Here is an 18,779-nt window from a genome sequence, read left to right as displayed (position 1 = left end):
AACCAATCCGCATATGCGTTGGGTGACGGCTCTATCAAGACAAGGCTGTTCCCTATAAAGGAATGTTCTGTGAGATGAAACGCTTGTATTACACAGAAATAAACGTTTGATCAAAAATGTCACATTCTTATGTAACTTAATAATCATTGAAGGTGGTCTGTTTTAAGGGGTGGGATTTGGTGGATTACCACAAGCTCATGTTTCTCTTAGATACTGGATACTGTTCACCTTCCACTTCCTCCATCTCTCCAACTCAAACACACTCTCACATTCACACGCATGAGATTGCATTATTGTTTTTTAATCAAAGTAATTTTAAACATGGCATTTCAATATGTTCTTATATCATTTATCTATATTTGACACTTTTATTTATTTCTCTATGTATTGCCTCTTCGTTTACTTTTTTGCCTCCATATTTGCCTCATATAGCTCTTCAGATCAGCCGTTTTATGATTTATAAATACTCTTTAGTTGCTGACATCTTTCTCTGAAGGACTCAGCTGATTTACTTTAGATGATCTTCCATATAATCACAATGTTCAGCTGTCTATAATTTCCCTTTGAATATACATTATACAATATGTGGAGATCACATGATTTTAATTATTTTGATTATTTTTTGATTGGTTAATCTTCAAACTATAATAGGCTATAATAAATTTCAACCAAATTTTAACATAAAGCCTGTTTCAGACTTTGACAATCAGTGATTGGGATATTTGGAGTAAATTCCTTCCTTTGTATTCTTGTCTCTCTTCTAATGAGTGCTTAATCCAGAAATGTTTTCTTTAATCTGAATAATCCTGGTAAACACCAGTTATTTCTTTATGTTGATGGCTGCCCATTTGGGCTGCGTGGCATTATAATTGGCTTATTCTTTTAACAATATTTTTTCTCATTTCAAATGTCACTAAAACACAATTTACTCTGATAGAGTTATAGACTTTGTAGCCCCAGTTAATAAAGAAAAAACAGTAAACAAAGAAGGCAGCCAGAGGTCAAGAGTGCCATTAACTCAACAGTCAGACTGCATTGACGGGCTAATTCATGTTTCCTGCAGAAGCTGCAAGAATAGAGTGTGTTTGCTGTGTGTGTTGTTTGAAGAAAAAAGAATAAACGATAGAGCATTCATTGGGTGACAGATTCTCTCTCTCAAATGAAACAGTCATGTCTGTTGTCAAAGTTAAAGTTTGTGCTCTTTTTGTGCTCGATATTAATAGGAGAACTGTGAGTTTTCAGTTTTCTTGGTCTGCATGTTTTTAATTTCACAAGAAGACCCCATAGTTCCACATTGAAATAAAAAGCTTAATATAATGGTAATAAGCTAAATAAATCCATCCTTTGTCCTAATTTTCCCTTTTCCTTCATCCAATGGCAATTTGCACCATGCAGTCTGCATTCATATTCAAAGATATGGGCAATTACAGGAGCAAACCAGACTAATCTTGTTCTGTTAGGTTGCATATATATCTTGGACCAATTCTATCAATCTCTGAAGTTGAGAATCAATATTTCTTAAACGTTATCTTAATTTTTTTTTTTTATTAACTTACCTATTATTTGTTTTAATTCAGAAATGGCTTAACGTAGGCTATTTATTTGGGGAACTTAGGAACTTACGTTATTTTTTACAAGGTGACATGTTTGGTAGGATCTTGGTAAAAGTTTCGACCTTAGTTCAGAACTTTCAGACCTGGCAGCTTTTTTAAGGATTCGCTTTATAATTTTACATAATACTGAGGGGGAAAAAAACACTTTGGTTAAGATTGAACGAATCGGGCAATAAGATTTAATACTTTTTATAGCCTAATAAATATGGTAATTAGAACTCAGGACAAAGGCGTGAGTTCCGATATTAAACGGATAACAAATAAAATTACAAATTTCAAATGTCAATATGTTTTATGTAATTATCTAATAATTAATTCATATTAATACTTCATGTTGTGTAGGCCAATAAGCAGCGATGGCATATGAACTTCAGAAAATGCATGGCTCACTTAAAAATGTCGACTCTTTTTTTTTAGCATTTCTAAAAGACTCAAAAGGCACGAAATCATTTCCCTCCTTATCTTATGAGAACAATGACACGTAGGCTTATGTGTTAAATAGGCTATATTTGATTTAATACCAGGCTGCTTCGTAATGTTACATTGTAGCAAATATATATTTCTCAACAATAAAATAATGCACACGTTTATTGATTATTGATTGAAATAATTGGCTCGAAGGCTTTTTAATATTAATATCTCACCAGCTGTTCACTTTTAAGGAGCTTTAAAATTGAATTAGAATGGGTAAAACAACTGTAAGATTAAATGATCAGTCGTCGTTTAGGACTGTTGGTTTCTTGTGTAGAAGGCAAACAACAGCCACCAAAGACAAACCTTCATCACTTTACACGACTCCGCCTTTCCGTCATAGTTAATTAAGTGATCACTAAGTCTCCTCAGTCTCCAGGACTCTTTACAGAACGGCAGAGCTGTCAAAGCACAAGACTCACTGCTACTTGCTGTTGGATGCTGAAGCTTGGTGAGAGAATAACTCGTTGGACGTTACCATTGTAGCTGGCAGTGCGGCAACAATCACGTGCTGCAAGATTATTGGAAAACTGGACAGAAAGTGATAGTGTTCTACTATTTTGATAGCTACCACTTCTCTTAAACACAAGTTTTGTAACCAAAGCTGATTGGCAAAGGCTTGGATGACGACCACCAAAGTTGTCAAAATGTGTGAGGAGAGGCGTGGGATGAACCCCCTGGACCACCTTCCGCCACCTGCGAGTTCCAACAAGCCCTTAACGCCCTTCAGCATCGCAGACATCCTCAGCAAACCTACTGTCAAACGAGCTCACAGGATTCACCGGCTTCCAGCATCAGAGAGAGCCCGGCAGAGCATCACTATATCAAGGCAGACTCTCATCACTCAAACGTCGCCTCTGTGTGCTCTGCAGGAGCTGGCGAGCAAAACGTTCAAAGGTCTCGAATTAGGCGTGCTCCATGCAGCAGAAGGTAAGAAAAGACAGAGTGTAATGTAAGTTTTAGATTGTAAAATAATAATAATAATTCAAAATTAATGTAGCTACAAATAGTAAAAAAAAAAAAAGTGACCAATAAGTTATAACAACACATGTTTTACATTGCTTAGCAATTTTCAACTTTTTTTTTTTTTTTTTACAAGTTATACAAGATTCAACAAATTTTTTTAAAAAGTCAGTTTGATGCCATTTTATTTGAAATGACTTAAACATCTAAAACATTTAAAGGCAGCAACTTTTTTGCAGTAGTGGCATGGAAAACTAAGTCATTTTGATTAATAGTCTATATGTTCATTTGTTCATTGATTCATGTTTAAATTAATTTGAAATCTGTTGTCATATCAACTTATCAGTATAAATGGATATTAAAGTTAAAAATCGTATCAAGTAGGCCTACATTTCTTTATTAGCAATTATTTATTAGCAATATTCTAAAATAGTATGTTCTACTATTATTAATGTAACTTAAAATCTGTCAGTGTTGCATCATAACGTTTTTTTTTCTTCTTCTTCTTCGACAGGAAGGGATGGGTTGACTGTGTTTGGTCAAAGGGACAGTCCTAAAAAGCGCCGAAAATCTAGGACGGCCTTCACCAACCACCAGTTATATGAACTAGAGAAAAGGTTTCTCCATCAGAAATACCTGTCCCCTGCAGACAGAGACCAAATTGCCCATCAGCTGGGGCTGACAAATGCGCAGGTCATAACCTGGTTCCAGAACCGAAGGGCAAAATTAAAGCGAGACCTGGAGGAGATGAAAGCGGACGTGGAGTCGGTCAGATCCACGGGTGTAGTAGTGCCTCTGGATAAACTCGCTAAATTGGCGGATCTGGAGAGGTGTGCAGCTGGAGCCACGGGGCCCGAGTGCTCGCCACGGCTAGGTCAGGAGTACAAGAGAGTGCACAAATTGTGTCTGTCCCCCATGTCGTCTCTCTCGGACCACACAAGTCAAGACTACTCCGAGGACGAAGAAGTGGAAATAGACGTTGATGTCTGATGTAAACCACGATTTAAACTCTAAGACTCATATTTTAAGTTGCTACAGTGCGTAACAACACGCATGCATGAACAGAAATGATTGTAGTGTTTTCTGAAACTTTAATTTATAGCCAGAATGTGTTCTCCTATTTGTTCAATATGTTTGAGCTAGCAGCTGTATAATAAATTGTATAATAAAATGGCTTTAATGAGTGTAATAAGATAATATTTCATAAATCAGGGCAACAAACAGAGCAATACAACTTCCTAATGAGAAAACTATTTTTTACAAGTGTAGGCTATTTATTGCATATTCTTCATTTGTACACAATCGAGAGTGACTGCTTTTTGTAAAGTTTTGTACAGTTTACATGCAAGATAGTGCCTTTCAAAATTAGGGCATTGCACCAATGTGTCGTATAATGTATTGAGTTCGAAAATAAAAAAACATTTATTTATACCTTTTATAATGATGATGTTGTTGCCGAGTCTGTAAATCTGTTGGCGAGTCTGTATTGTCTGTGAATCAATAGCAATCGTCATATTCTTACAAAACATTGATATATATATATATTATATATAGGCATATATAAATACATATAAATCTAGATAAAATAAGATAAGAATATATATATATATATTATTTTCCTTTGCATTAGGCTAATTGTTAATGTAGGATATTCTATTGATTCTTGATAGCAGTAGCCTACAGAAATAAAAGTCTGCATTTTATAGCTTTATACTGCAGTAGTTTATACCTCAATTATATTTTACATATAGCCACGATGCTGTGAATTTTTTAATAAAAAAAAAACTGTGAAATATTTTCAGATGTTAAACATTTGTTGACAGAAAGGGTATTGTGCACGTATTGTGCATTTTTAAGTGCTAACTGCCTTGATTTCTTTCCTCGAGAATAAAAAGGAATAAAAACATTCTTGGCCCTTTAACGCTATTGTTTTTGCTCTCTGCAGAAGAAACAGAGAGCCTTTGGCTTGCTCCTCTCTCTCTTTCACTCTCCAATTGCGTGACTTGGCTTTTGACCCAACAACGTGTGTTTTTCCATTCTGGGCGAAATTTATGTGAGAAACACAAATCTGGGGCGCTGGGGAGAAAAAAAAAGGAGAAGAAAGACACAAAAACACCAAGTTTTGGTCCAGTTTCTCCAGGGCTATATAATCCTTTTTGTTCACGGGTGAAGCTGTAATTTCCAGCGTAAAGCATGAAAGCTGAGGACAAATGAGCCATCCACCCTGATGTGACAAGCGACAATGGCGCATGGCTGGACTCCTGCGGCTCACCATACTGAAACAAGTGTGTCCAGCCACATAAAAAAGACGCGAACGTTTGGAGGCCATATGGTTTCTGAAATTTTCACACAATTTCAGACAATTTGATGGATTGCGTTAACCCCTCTTTTAAACAGTTTAACGCAGCGCGAACAAAGGCCATACATTGGAGTCTCTCCTCGAGAAAGCATCTGTACCCATGAATGTCCGCTCTTTTCTTCTCGCCTCTTTAGCTTGGCGTTTTGAACAAGTCAATGAATTACAATGAAACTCTCTCTCTTTTTTTGTGAGGCACTGACTTTCGTCTCCCTTTTGGTGATTTCAAATGATTTGTTAGACTTGTGTGGGGGGACTTTTTAGTTAAAGAATACGTCCTCATTTTGTTGGAGTTTTTCATGTTAAGGAAGGGACTCGTTAAGCGTTCAAACCAAGACCCTCATGACAGCTTTGCTAAAAGGGGGTCTTTTGTTTATAAAGCTGAATTCGCTTGCCTCCTTACCTTGAGCCTATTTGACTGAGGAGATTAATAACGAGAGAGAAAAAAATCTGGATAATGTGCTAAAGAGCGTGCATGTGAGCTTTAAAAACAAGACACATTGAGTTTGCTGTCAGTAGCAGGTGTGTCTGTATAAAAGGAACAACAGCAGACCAACGACTGCTTTGAACAGTAACTGTAATGTTTAGCCTACCTCTTTACCTTGTTTTGTAAAGAGGAAGATTAAGAGTAAGTCCAAGAGAATGTAGCTGTTATTGTGGTCATATATAAGGTCACAATCTGACCTGCATAGAATCCCTGTAGACAATTTTTGCTACATTTCAAATGCACGTTATATTTAGGCTATTGTGTTTTAAAATAGTTTAGTCTGGAGCAGACCCATGCAGGCTTTATATATCTGAACTAATTAATTATTATTATTATTATTATGAATCGATAGAGGTATAAAACTATATGATGTAGCCTAATCAAAGATCAGAGTGTTAAATCAAGTTAGCCTATTAAGGAAAATCTATTAATCGTCTTATTTTTATTTCATTTCCAATAGGCCGCATATGCATAGGCTATAATGGCGTAGGCCTATAATAAAATGCTAGCAATTAAAACATATAGGGCTATCACATATAGCGAGACTAGTCTTTTTAAGAGAGTTTCCACCAGTTTCACAATACTTACGCCTATACCTTATGCGTTAGAGAAACAAGCGAGCATGCAACCATCTTTAGAATATTGTCTTTGAACTTCCGTTTTTGCGGTCGCTCTGTAGGCCTATATCTCTATGGCATTGCTGTCGAGGAGTAATTAGCTGGTGACGTGGATTTACTTATAGAGTTAACGAAAGTTATCTTGAGCATTGTAATGTTTAAAGCAGATGTCTTAACAAATGTCAGTAGCCTAGACCGGGAAGATTTTAAAACTTTTAAGTTTATTTAAGATAATTTTAAGAATTACTTTGTTTTCCCTTCAAAAAAGTGTTTATTTTAAAGACATTGTTATAGCCTATGTTAAAATAATTGATATTTGTGACAAAAAAACAAATCACTATATATATTGAAGCAAGGTGTATTTTAATAAAAAACACCAAGCCATTTTTTTTATTTTAAAGAAGACCAAAGTTTATTTTTTATTTTGTATAATTTACTTTTATTAAACAATTGTATAAATGATGGACCTGATGAAACTGATAAGAACAGTGGTTTAACTTTATTTTTTTAGAAGAAAACAAAACATTTAGTAACAGGATTGAACACTGTGGAATGTGTGTGTATGTGTGTGTGTGTGTGTGTGTGTGTGTGTGTGTGAGTGTGAGGGTGTGTACATGACTGTGTGTGAAGTACTTCACAGCGAAGGAGAGAAAGAAGGAGAGAGAAGAGAATAGAGAGGAAGAGAGAATGTAAGACAAAAAGGGGGGAAGTCTTGCTCCTTCCCTTGCAGATGGGTGTGTTTCTGGCACCAGGGTTCTCTCCATCTTCTACAAAATATAAGACGAAGACAAAAAGTTAAAGTCACTTCGTGGTGGACTGGCTCCCTCGAAGTAGGCTATGGTATTCACATTGTAAAACTAATAATGTCTACAATTTAAGTAATTAACTACAACTGAAAAAATCAGGTGAATATTATTATATCAACTAATATTAAATCAACAAAACAGAGGACTCACCCCTGTTACTGTAACTCACTCCTGGTATTTTTCATATGAGTAAAAGGACTGAAAGTAACAGGATTGAGTTTTTAAGCAAAAAGTTCAAATACAGGACATATGGCCACATAGCATGCTAATGGCACAAGGACACTGAGCAAATTCCAGTGACTTACTTAAAGTTAATATTTTTTAAGTTAAGATTGACCTTCTCAGTCATAGTTAGAATTTCATCAAATATACAGAAATTAAAACGAGAAGACTTACTTTGGTTTTCTCAAGGGGCCTGCATAAGATCCAGATTATGCAACTTCCAGATGAAAATGTGTCTTGTTCCAAGATTTTTAGAGGGGGCGATTTGTAAGGGTTATAGGACTGAGTGAAAACAAAAATGTGTATTTTATATATAACACATTATGGATTTCTTATGAAAAAAAACCCCACAACAATTGTTGAGTCACACAATACAAAACAATAAACAAATAAAAAATACGATTTCTGATATATTTTAATGATTCATGATAAAGATCAGGTTTAGATAGAGGGGACATGTAACAAATTCTATTTTTCTAGTATTCTCAGTAGTTTTTATTAATGTTTTAAATTATATATTTAACATTTGCAGTAAAATTAATGTTCAGGACACTTTTCTTAATAATAAAATGTATTTTAGATATAATTATTTTCATGCATATTTACAAATACAATTTCCTGGTGACAGAAATCTTACCCATTCGGTGGAATGGCTCATCTATTTTCCTTCGCCATTTGGTAGAATGTAATGCAGAACGTATCGGCCAATTTCACTACTTCTCGCTTAAGTTCTGTTATTCTGCTGCCCTCTTGTGGAGAACATCATGGTATTGCAGTCTTGTGTGCTTGCTTGATTTTTTGCAGTTACAACTGGATATGTTAAGATCTTGTTTGCGCATTTACCTCAAATCCGCAGAAATCTTTTTGTATTTGTAAAAATAATTTTGTGTCGTTTAAAAAAAAAAACCTATATATTTCTTTATGACTCGTTGGCTATATACTTCTCGAATAGGTCCACGTTTTACATTCATAGCAAATATTCCGTTCAGTTCTATGCAATATACAGACAAATGGGTGTGATTAAACCTATGTATTAATGAAAATGAAATATACAACATTTTCAGTATTTGCGCATAAGCAGCGCAGTAGCAAAATCCTTGAACGTCCACGGCGTATGACGCCAGCGTTACGTCATGACGTTGTTGCTGGCGGAATTTTTGTTTTGGGAGTTTTGTTTAGTGCCAAACTTGGGTCTGTTGAAGTCGCTTAAAAGAAACACGATATATGGTGAGTACCAGCATGACTGCGCAATTTGGATTTACCACATGATATCGCCACAAAATATACGAAAGATTTCACTTTACAGAACTGTTTCGCCTAGTTAAAGTTATTTGAAATCGTTAGCTGCACGGCTAACGGTCGCGTTTGGATTATAAACATGTTTGAATGTATCCGGCTGGAGTTTTGCGTATGATCTGCGTTTCTCTTTTCTGCTCTTATGTTTGGTGCTTCTTGCTTGTTTGACTTTTATCACATCTGTAGAGCCCAGCACCATCAAAGCAAACCGAAATGGAGCAGTCCTCTCCGTCTTCAGATGACGCAGGATGTATGGCTGCAAAAGCAGTGTTGTTAGAGGACTGTGAGCAGCAGTTTGGACTGCTACAGAAGGTAACTTAAGTTCATTTGCTATGGGATTGTTTTTTCTTAGATCGGTGGTCAGTTAAGGTGAAGTAACGTTATACCAATTCTTTGTTATAAAAAAATATACAACTCTTTTATGAAACACAGCTTTTTTTACAGCCTATATTATCAGGCGCACATACCTGGGTGGAGTACATTTTTGTATCATTGAATGTAGAAAAAACAAGTTACATGTTTGTCAGATTTTTTGCACCCTTTTATTTAGCCTTTTGTTAATTATGTAGACAGCAGCTGCAGAAATTCAGCTGGGATGCAACTGTCTAGTTAACACAAGCACTTATATCTTTCAGCTTCAAAATGAGATCATTTTGGCTGACACAGAGGCGGATGATGAGGTTTGTCTTTCTCCTTTTGGTACTTTTTATTTTAGAAATCAGTTGTGTGCATATAAATGTTACTTTTCAGTAGGCCATTCTACATAATTGTTTCAAAGTCAGAGTTTGAAATGTCTTGCAAAAAATGTGTCTTTCCCCACAAATATTACAGCAAATTGTATAATATCCAAGGTACACATTTCTAGTAATTATGCAGTTAATTCTCATATTTTATTTTCAGAAAGTTTGGGAATATTTTTCCTCTCCCCAAATTCGAAACTACCGAAACACCACAATAATTAATTTAATAATTAGGCAATAAGGTTCGAGAGCTGTGACTTATTCACGATACAGCAGTAGCCTCGAGTACCTTATTGCTTTTATAAAACGTTTACCACACAAAAAAAATATTAAAGGGGTCATATAATGGTACATGCACTTTTACAAGTTGATTGTACTGAAATGTGTGTTGGCAGTGCCTGTACACAACCATCATATAATGATAAAAATCCATCCAGTGTTTTTGTTTTAATCTCCTTATATGTTTTCCCCTGCCTCAAATCGAGCCGTTCGACCATGTGACGTCACACGGTCGGACGCCCCTCCCACGATTGTTGATTGACAGCAGCGTTTCGACAAAGACACGCCCTGAGCGAGCTGTCATCATAGTCCCCCATTGTTGATACACTGGAGCAGAATGGCGTCTAAGCGATTGTGGTGTTCTGTTCTTGGGTGTAATAACGAACACAGCAGTCATTTTAATGTTCCTAAATTGGAACCGCTGAAGACACAGTGGCTGAGTTTTGTTTTCGAAGGGAATATTCCCCACGAGCAACGTCAATGCGTTCATGTTTGCGCGAGTCATTTATCGTAGACTTCTTTATAAACGAGGGTCAGTATAAAGCTGGTTTTGCTAAGAAGCTGCTCCTGAAAAAAGAATCGGTACCAGCTATTTATGTTCCCTCTGCACCTCCAGAAGAAGTAACTTAAGTGTAAAGTTTTATTAACCTTTATATTAATCTTTGCAAATCGCGGAAAAAAGTTTTTCATGACCATTAGTTGTAACTTCAATCTGTCAATGAACTAACGTATACATCAGTAAACGCATAGCGTTCGTATCTCACTACTCTACCCTGCCAGTACATACAAAGATAGATGAGATCAAAGTGACATTACGTTAACCAACCATTCAGAAACGTCCTGTTCGAGCCTTAATTGTTGAACTTCTTTGCGGCCGTCATCTTGTTCCGGGTCCGACTCCGGTTCAAACTGATACGATTGCACAGATGTGTCCTCAGAGACTACCGCTGCCATTCTTTCTCCAAAATATACCCTCAACTGTTGTTGTCAAGGCAACACTCCAAGTGCGTTGTGTTAAAAACGCCTGCAGAACAGAGGGGCGGAGTGAGCGACGCTCATTATCATTTAAAGGCATATGCACTGAAACTGAGTGCTGAAAACAGAGCTGTTTTTGACCAGGTAAAATAGTGTTTTCTTAAAATACTAATGAGAATTTTTAATGAAAGTATATTACTAAGTTTTCATTTAGACCCTAAACATTCATATTAACTTGTACAAAAATGGCATTATATGACCCCTTTAAAGTAAAAAAAAAAAATTATTAGTGCAACTTTCATGAAGTAAAATCACTAAAAGCCTCCCTTCCGCTAGAAAAAATAGTCTCTGACTGTGAACAGCAACAACGTTCCAATGTGTAATATCAGAGACTATTTATATAGAGACATGCCACTTCCCCAATCCTTAATACAACTATATAGGGAAAACCCGTAACGCCAAAGATGGCGGTTGTATGCACATGCCCCGCCCCTCCCGCTGGAAAGCCAATCGTCTGCTTTTAACAGTCAAGCCGGAAAACATTTAAGCCTATCGTCTGGTTCCACCGACGCATGCGCACAGTTGAGGTTTGCGACAGCGGAAAATGTTACTGTTTGAAAAGGCGGCAGATTTGATGTGTTAGTTGTGTAAATATCAGACATCCCAAGTCTCCCGGAAGTTCCGGGAGTCTCCCGCAGATTGATAGCGGCTCCCTGATGACCGCAAATTAGTTCAAATCTCCCGGAATCTAGAGCGAGCGAGCAGTAGCGCGCGCACGACAGAGAGGGAGAGAACCCTTGCGCATGCGTAGTAAAAGTATAACCTGTGGGGAAAAAGGCGTTTTAAACCTTATTTTGGGGCAAAGTCATCACACTTTTTCAGCGATTTTTATCATATTTTATTAGTGTTTGTATACATGCAGTTTTTATGTCCCGGTGACCAGTGAAAGTGCAGTTCTGGGTCTCTGCCCATTCATTTAGATAGGAGCCTGGTCTTGTTAGTCCGAAATAGCTGCCCGGAGGCGTTGCCAAGATGGCGGCCGAGTGGCATGACTTGCCTAAAAGGACTTTGGTAATATGGATGAAAGCTCAAATAAAAACAACATAGGAACCGTTCTCAAACTTTGTTTCATTTTTTTTTTTACAACACAGAATGTAATATTTCCTCACACAAATATAGCTTATCTCTCAGCATGAGACAATTAACGTTCTACGTTCATTTTCCGTTTATTCCGTTAATTTCTCTCTGCACTTATAAATTAACCTTACTAAATATTTACATAAATAAAAACACAAGGGCACATATTTTGATAGGTAGCCTATTTTATCCATTTTATTAATGTTATTAATTTAGATGCTAGAATGCTGCCTAACAAAAGATACATTTTTTTTCATTGTTGTTTATTTAAATTTATTTAAACATCTCCATTTATTGTGCATGCATTAAATATTTGTCTCATTTCAATCGGCTCCACTGTGCTGGTATTCGATGCGCTTGTCTTTAGTTGGGGCTCAGCAGTGTTTCCTTAGATACGGGTGGTTGCTAAGGGTGTTGCGCAGTGATAAATAGAACCGATGGGTGAAGCGGTCATAGCCGTGTTTTATCATGAATAAAGCACTGCTATTGACCAATCAGAATCAAGGATTGGAACTTACTGTTTTATAAGAAGGCTTATATTGACCTATTAAGATTTTGTTTACATCTACCTTGTAAATATATTTTTTGCTATTTTATAAAAAAAAGTTTTAACTGGTAAATCAATAACAATTACAATTTTAACATTATTTAAGTGTAATTTATGAGATGTGTTGTATTTTGAATCCAATCTTTCTTTGTAAAAGGCATAAAGTTTATCATACGGATTTCAAAGTTAAATTTGGATATACATTGGACATATGCATACATGATATAGGCTACATACATTAGTTTGGATATACATTGAACCAAACACTATAATATCATCTTAGTTGATAATTCATATAGTAAAAGGTTGTCATATAAAAATGAAATCTATGATGTCTGGGTATAGGCCTACTTTATTTTTGACAAAACATCTCATGTTTCGGTCGTGACTGCACATTTTCGGTAGGGACTAATGTTTTGGTATTGACCAACTCGCATTACAGAATTTTAACTCTCATACTAAAACACTACTAAAATACTAATGATTTGCATAACTACAAAAATGTTGTTTATTTCCCCCAAATAAAGGATAATGTGTTCCCTTTTGTCACTACCAAAACAATGATGACGTGTCGGTCGTGACTGTTTCACTAGTGCCACTTTTAGATACTTTTGGGGCTAGATCAAACTAAGATACTCATCAGCACATGGTTAACTAGCACACTTCTGAAAAGTTCAGTTGTACACGCATAACACATTAACTCAAAATGATGGGTCCTATCTACTATGAGAGAGAGGGACAGGAATTTTTCCTGATCAAAAAATGTAGGGGTGTGGTTAAAATCGGCCTCAGACAATGGACTAAAACATACACTGTTTCGATAATGACATGAATTTGCGGGAAACATTTTTTACATAGTTTCATTATTTAATAAAGAATGTAAAAAATATATATTTTAAAACTTTTTGGTTTTAAAAAAAAAAAGGTTTATTTTTTAAAACAACAAAGGAAAAAATTGCTAAAATTATTTAAATATTTTTTTCACAAGTTAAAATTTAGGGGATTTACATAGGGTTCGGGACAGCCACCTCCCAATTGAAAGTACCCAATAAATTATGATTTTATTAAGTTTACTGATATTTTAAATATCATTGTGGGATTCAATAGATAATAGAAGGATCTTTGAATACGTAAATGCTTTTTAAATGTGATTTTTGGTTGTGGTTGCCAAAATATAGTTTTAACTTTTTTTTTTTGTGGGCAGGCAGTGAATCGCCTGATTGCAATCACATCTGAGCTTGAGCAGTGGCAGGAAATGGAACCAAAATGTAAGCTGTTACCTATTGTTTTATGTACTGTTTCAAAATTATATATAATATAGGCTAATAAATGCAATATTCAAAACTCTGGTTACCACACTTTTAATTGCACAGTTTATGTGAAGACATTATTATTATTATTATTTTCTAGTGCTGACAACAAATCCTGAAGTCTTAGTAGCTGTTGGAAAAGAAGAGGTACGTAACGTATTACTTTAATAACACTTAATAGGCAGTGAGTGTACCAAAATATAAATGCAGTTACAACTTTCTTTTTACACTATTTCTCCTCACAGTTGCAAAGACTCAACTGTCAGCTTAAAATGGTCCTGTCATACTCACAAGCAAAGTTGGATGCCCAGAAAAAGATTTTGAAAAGGTGCGACACAGTTTTTGTTAAAGAGCCCCTATTATGCTTTTTAATGTTACCTTTCATGCAGTGTTGCATTACCTATTTCTGAAAAACGAGTTGTCAGTAATTCCAGTCTTATTTCATGCACAAATGCCAGCCTATGGTCGTCTTTGGCTGCCTGCGAATGTCTACTTTGATCCGCCCTTAAAGGGATACTCTACCGTTTTTTCATATTAAACTATGTTATTCCCTTAACTAAGACGAGTTGATACATACCTCTCTCGTCTCAGTGTGTGCACTAAATCGCTCTGTCTTGCGGCGAAACTTTGTTAGCACTTAGCTTAGCCCAGTTCATTCATTAGGATCCAAGCAGAGAAGCGACCAAACACCTCCACGTTTTCCCTATTTAAAAACAGTTATACGAGTAGTGTAACTCGACCAAGTATGGTGACACAAAATAAAACGTTGCGCTTTTCTAAGCGTGTAAAGTGGATAACTATAATGTATGGCGGAATACCATAGCAAGTGCTTGGGAGCACTTCGACTCGGCGCATTTATATGGAGGTTCGGAGTCGAGGACGCATTCTGATCGGATCTCAGTGTAATGTAAACGCAATCCAGCCATCATGTCTGCATTCACAGGTGGACGTCATATAAATCCCAGCCTAGTCTCCCCACGTGGCTGTCAGAAAATAATGGCCAGATGCAGTTTAGACAAGAAATTACACTTATTTGAACCTTACAATAAACGTCAATCTTTAAAACAGTTTATTTAGACTTACATGATACTATTGTGTTCATTTTAATTGGGCAACATTATCTGAACGAGGCGATCGCCTGTATAATCACAGTCAGTCATGAGATCTTAATGAAGTGCTGCACGCTGCTTTGCCAGAGGAATAATCGGAATTGGATTTTTTTAATGTTTTCAAATGTTGCATGTTTTTATTGTTTCAGCATGTTTATCAATCTCCCATTTCTGTCAATATAGTCATTGCACGCTATAACCTTAAACCCACATGATCGATGATGTGACTTGTTTAACATGATCAACCCAGTTATTTTTGTATGATCAACTCTGGAAGTATTCCTTTGTTCAAAAAACTTAATTTGATCTAAGACTGGAGATTGCATAGGAAAGTGAGTGAGTGAAAGCAATTGGGACATTGTTTAATTTGTATCATCTTTACTCTTAATCTGGCGTCGTGCCTCAGACCTAATTTAATTATGCAGGAAACAGAAATCCGATCGGTTATCCAGATACATTACAGAGGCTACTTAATGTGAACATATGCAAACGTGCCATGTCCTGATTGGCTAATGATCCGATCTGCTTGATCGGGTCACGGTGATCGCATGTTAAATGCTAAGTGTAAACGCAGCCTATGACGCCAACCAGCAGTTAGCATCAAACTGGTTCCCTCGACAAAAACCCAAAAGGATTTTTACATAGGCTTTTGGATTATCGCAAAGAAACAAGCTTTGTGATCAACAAAGGTTTATGATACTTGCATGTTTTGTCCATCAAGATCATTTTCACAGATGAACACAACTTTTATGAATTTTGAAGCCTAAATGCAGTTGCCAGAAGTAAAAAGCTAAAGGTAGGCTATAAACGAACTACACCACAGTCGATCGATCAAGCTTCGGACACAACTCTTTCGGTTTTTATCTAAAACCATTTTCCCAGAACATTTGAGTTAGAATAGTTTATAAGAGGCTGTAAAAGCGGACTGGGCTAACCAGTTCGGCGTGATGTTTAATCTCCCCGACAGCCTCTAGTCTCATTTAGCCACTTGTTAGCAAAAAAATCACGTTTTGGAGTAATACTGATGCATTTTATCTCAGAATAAAAGTGAAAGTGTCTTGAGCTTGTTCACCTCAGACCTTATTTCAGCCATTAAACCAAAATCCCATTAAAAAAAACCATTGACTTGGGGAGTTTTAGTACCACGTTTTTTTATTATTGTTTTAGTTAACAGTAATAACTTTGTTCAAGATTACTATGCTTAAATTAACTTAAAAAGGACTGAAAAATACATTCATGAATAATATATACAACATGTATAAACTCTGTTTAAAAATGTTTTTCAGGGAGCAGACATGGCAAGCTGAGAAGAAAGAAGCATTGAATGCAGTGTCTGAGAAAATCACCAGATTACGACATGAAAATGAGAAATCAGAGCACAGGTTCTTAGTATAATGCTGGGATTAAAAATCACATTTTTACATCTGCTTACAGGGATATTTACCCAAGAATAAAAATAAACTCACCCTCATGCCATTCCAAACCTTTGAGTTTGTATTTTATCTGTAAAAACAAAAGGGTAATTCTTTTTAGCCATGTTCATTCATTTGGTTAAAATTGCATGTGAGAACTAATAGTACTTGTTTATAGAAGATTATATATCTATACACACACTCTTTGTGTTTTTACAATTAATGATAATGTGTTTTACATTAATAATCCAATCCTATTTTTTGCAGTATTTTGCAGGATATGAAGAGAAAAATTAACAATCTAAAGGACTATCATAGCAGTCTGATGGAAATGCTGAGCGACATGTTAGCTGAGCACTTCCCACTTCCTGATCCCCTAGGAAACGGCACAAAGAAAAAAAGAGTAGGTGGCATCTTTACACTCTCAATCAGATCAGAGAATATTGGATTTGTATTTTTTGGCTTTTGCATATAAATATAAATATTGGATTTGGATTTTTCAGGCTGCTGCATATGATGCAGAGATTAACCTGATTTCACTGAGCGAGATTATCGAGGTATGTTCGGATACCCATCACAATAAAACATTTATTTTTATATCTTCACATTATGTTTGTAATCTTTTAAGAATAGAATTTGGAAATGAACACAGCATGTTTAAAGATACAGTAAGTGATTTCTGAGAAACACTGTTGATATTTGAAATCAACCCAAACAAACACACCCCTCCCTTCATTGCTTTGCCCCCAAATGCAAGAGTGGATGTCTCTTTATCATAGCTGGAGTAAAGTAAAATTATGCTTCATGAAAAATAAAGTGAAGGTGACAAACGAAAGACAAGGAAGAACAAAAAATCAACATACAGTACACTAGAGTACAAGTAGGAGTTGGTTGTTAGTCGCCAGCAGCATAGCAGCTCCAGACAAAATATGAAAAAACTATCCTGTTACTATAGCTAACGTTACAACAACATATCTTGGTTCTGTGAAACATAGCAAAACCAATGTTACTCGCATATGGAGCAGAAACAACAACCTCTGCGTCTGTTTTTAGGCCTTCCCAGCCGCTTAGGTCTCTCCAGTGCTGGAAAGCTTTTCTAATATTAACGCGGGTCCTAAAGCTCTTGCCTGATCATAACCCTTCTTTTCCCAGTGATATTCCTCTGACCTTTTTCTCTTTTGAGTCTCTCAGCTATCTCTCTTTCAACAGTCTTTCTTCAAATCTCCCTCTTGCTCACTCCCTCTCTCTCTTCCCTCATCTTGAGTGTAAACGCCCCCTACTTCTGATTGGCTACACGTTTGATGTGCTGCTCGGTCCGATTCACTTTCAACAGTGTTTTTTAGGAATCGCTTTAATACTGCACCTTTAATTTACTAACCCTCTTTTATTAACACATTTAATCATACACATTTATTTATTACAGAGATTGACCAATAAAACATTAGAAACTCCACATGACCCTTATGTGACTACTGATGACACTTTCTGGCCCCCGTACACAGAGATGCTTCTTCGCAATGCCATTGCAATACGACATCCAGAAGATTGCAATAAAATCCGTCTGGAAATGTTTTTTTAAATCTTTAGTGCACTAAACTGAATCTAATTTAAAAATTAGATTTGTTTGTATGTCTGTAGTAAACTGTAAATGTCCATTTTTACTTAAAAAAAAATCTGCAAAATATTTGCCATTATGGTATCACATTGCAATTGATTTGTTTTGGAAGTACATGTCAAGTCCAACACTTAGAATACATGTTTCTCTTCTATAGTTGTGTTGGTGTTTTGTTTTACTTTGTATATATTTGTCAAACTGTCAAAAATGATTACTTAATTAAAACCACCTTAAACATTCCCTTTGACTTTTAGTTGTCTCCAGTGCTGCTTCAAGATGTCAGTTTGGGAAATTCTCATAGTTTGTAAACAAAAAAAAAACTTTTTGGGTCACTGACAAATCTCTACATGTTTTTTTGTTTGTTTGTTTTTTAATTGTGTGAAATTAGAAATTGGCTTTCAAAAACACACCTCTTCTATTAAAAAGGTTTCAGTAAATGTTGTTCTATCATCATGTATTATTAAATGTGTAATATTGAAATGAATAAGTAATAAGTTCCTATTTTGTTTTAAAAGTTCTCAATTTGTTATTGCAGTGTTTAGTTTGTTTATTGGACTATTTCATTGTTGTGTGCGCTACCCATATGCTGTTGTCTTTATGTGGGTAATACTGTTCTCTGTATCTGTTAATATAGTGACCACCGTTTCTGGAGAGGCTGTATTTTAAGTCATTGTGTGGTCTTAGCTTACACCGTCTGTGTTAATATCAGTTCATTTCACAGTAATATACAGATTTAAAAAATTCAGGCTGTTATATGCTTTAATGACAGAAACTGAACTACAGTCACCAAAACACCATCCTATAATGCTTGTAACATTGTTATT

At 35.8% G+C, this 18,779-nt stretch overlaps 2 protein-coding genes across 2 annotated transcripts; both read left to right on the top strand.

Moving 5' to 3' along the window:
• Nucleotides 1-2,448: 2,448 nt before the first annotated feature.
• On the top strand, nt 2,449-4,206 carry lbx1b (ladybird homeobox 1b). Its single transcript, XM_056254384.1, has 2 exons — nt 2,449-3,014; nt 3,562-4,206. Exons 1-2 carry the CDS (start codon nt 2,708-2,710, stop codon nt 4,035-4,037), a joined length of 783 nt encoding a protein of 260 aa, XP_056110359.1. The 5' UTR covers nt 2,449-2,707; the 3' UTR covers nt 4,038-4,206.
• Nucleotides 4,207-8,647: 4,441 nt separating this feature from the next.
• cenpk (centromere protein K) lies at nt 8,648-17,920 on the top strand. The gene is made up of 10 exons (XM_056254383.1): nt 8,648-8,762; nt 9,018-9,143; nt 9,467-9,511; nt 13,714-13,777; nt 13,920-13,966; nt 14,065-14,147; nt 16,215-16,310; nt 16,608-16,743; nt 16,844-16,897; nt 17,764-17,920. Exons 1-10 carry the CDS (start codon nt 8,760-8,762, stop codon nt 17,917-17,919), a joined length of 810 nt encoding a protein of 269 aa, XP_056110358.1. The 5' UTR covers nt 8,648-8,759; the 3' UTR covers nt 17,920.
• The last annotated feature ends 859 nt before the right edge of the window (nt 17,921-18,779 follow it).

The sequence above is a fragment of the Rhinichthys klamathensis genome, unplaced genomic scaffold, assembly GCF_029890125.1.
Source record: "Rhinichthys klamathensis goyatoka isolate OS25496 unplaced genomic scaffold, OSU_Roscu_1.1 h1tg000111l_1, whole genome shotgun sequence".
Classification (NCBI taxonomy): Eukaryota; Metazoa; Chordata; class Actinopteri; order Cypriniformes; family Leuciscidae; genus Rhinichthys; species Rhinichthys klamathensis.
Note: the sequence above shows the minus strand (reverse complement) of the source record. Positions and strands in the feature narration are given on the sequence as shown.

Excerpts from the sequence above, each read along its gene's own strand:
- cenpk (XM_056254383.1), top strand. Across the intron at positions 9,144-9,466 it reads AGTTTGGACTGCTACAGAAG|CTTCAAAATGAGATCATTTT; the intron begins GTAACTTAAGTT and ends TATATCTTTCAG. Across the intron at positions 16,898-17,763 it reads CACTGAGCGAGATTATCGAG|AGATTGACCAATAAAACATT; the intron begins GTATGTTCGGAT and ends TATTTATTACAG.
- lbx1b (XM_056254384.1), top strand. The coding sequence starts at position 2,708 with ATGACGACCACCAAAGTTGTCAAAATGTGTGAGGAGAGGCGTGGGATG. Across the intron at positions 3,015-3,561 it reads CGTGCTCCATGCAGCAGAAG|GAAGGGATGGGTTGACTGTG; the intron begins GTAAGAAAAGAC and ends CTTCTTCGACAG.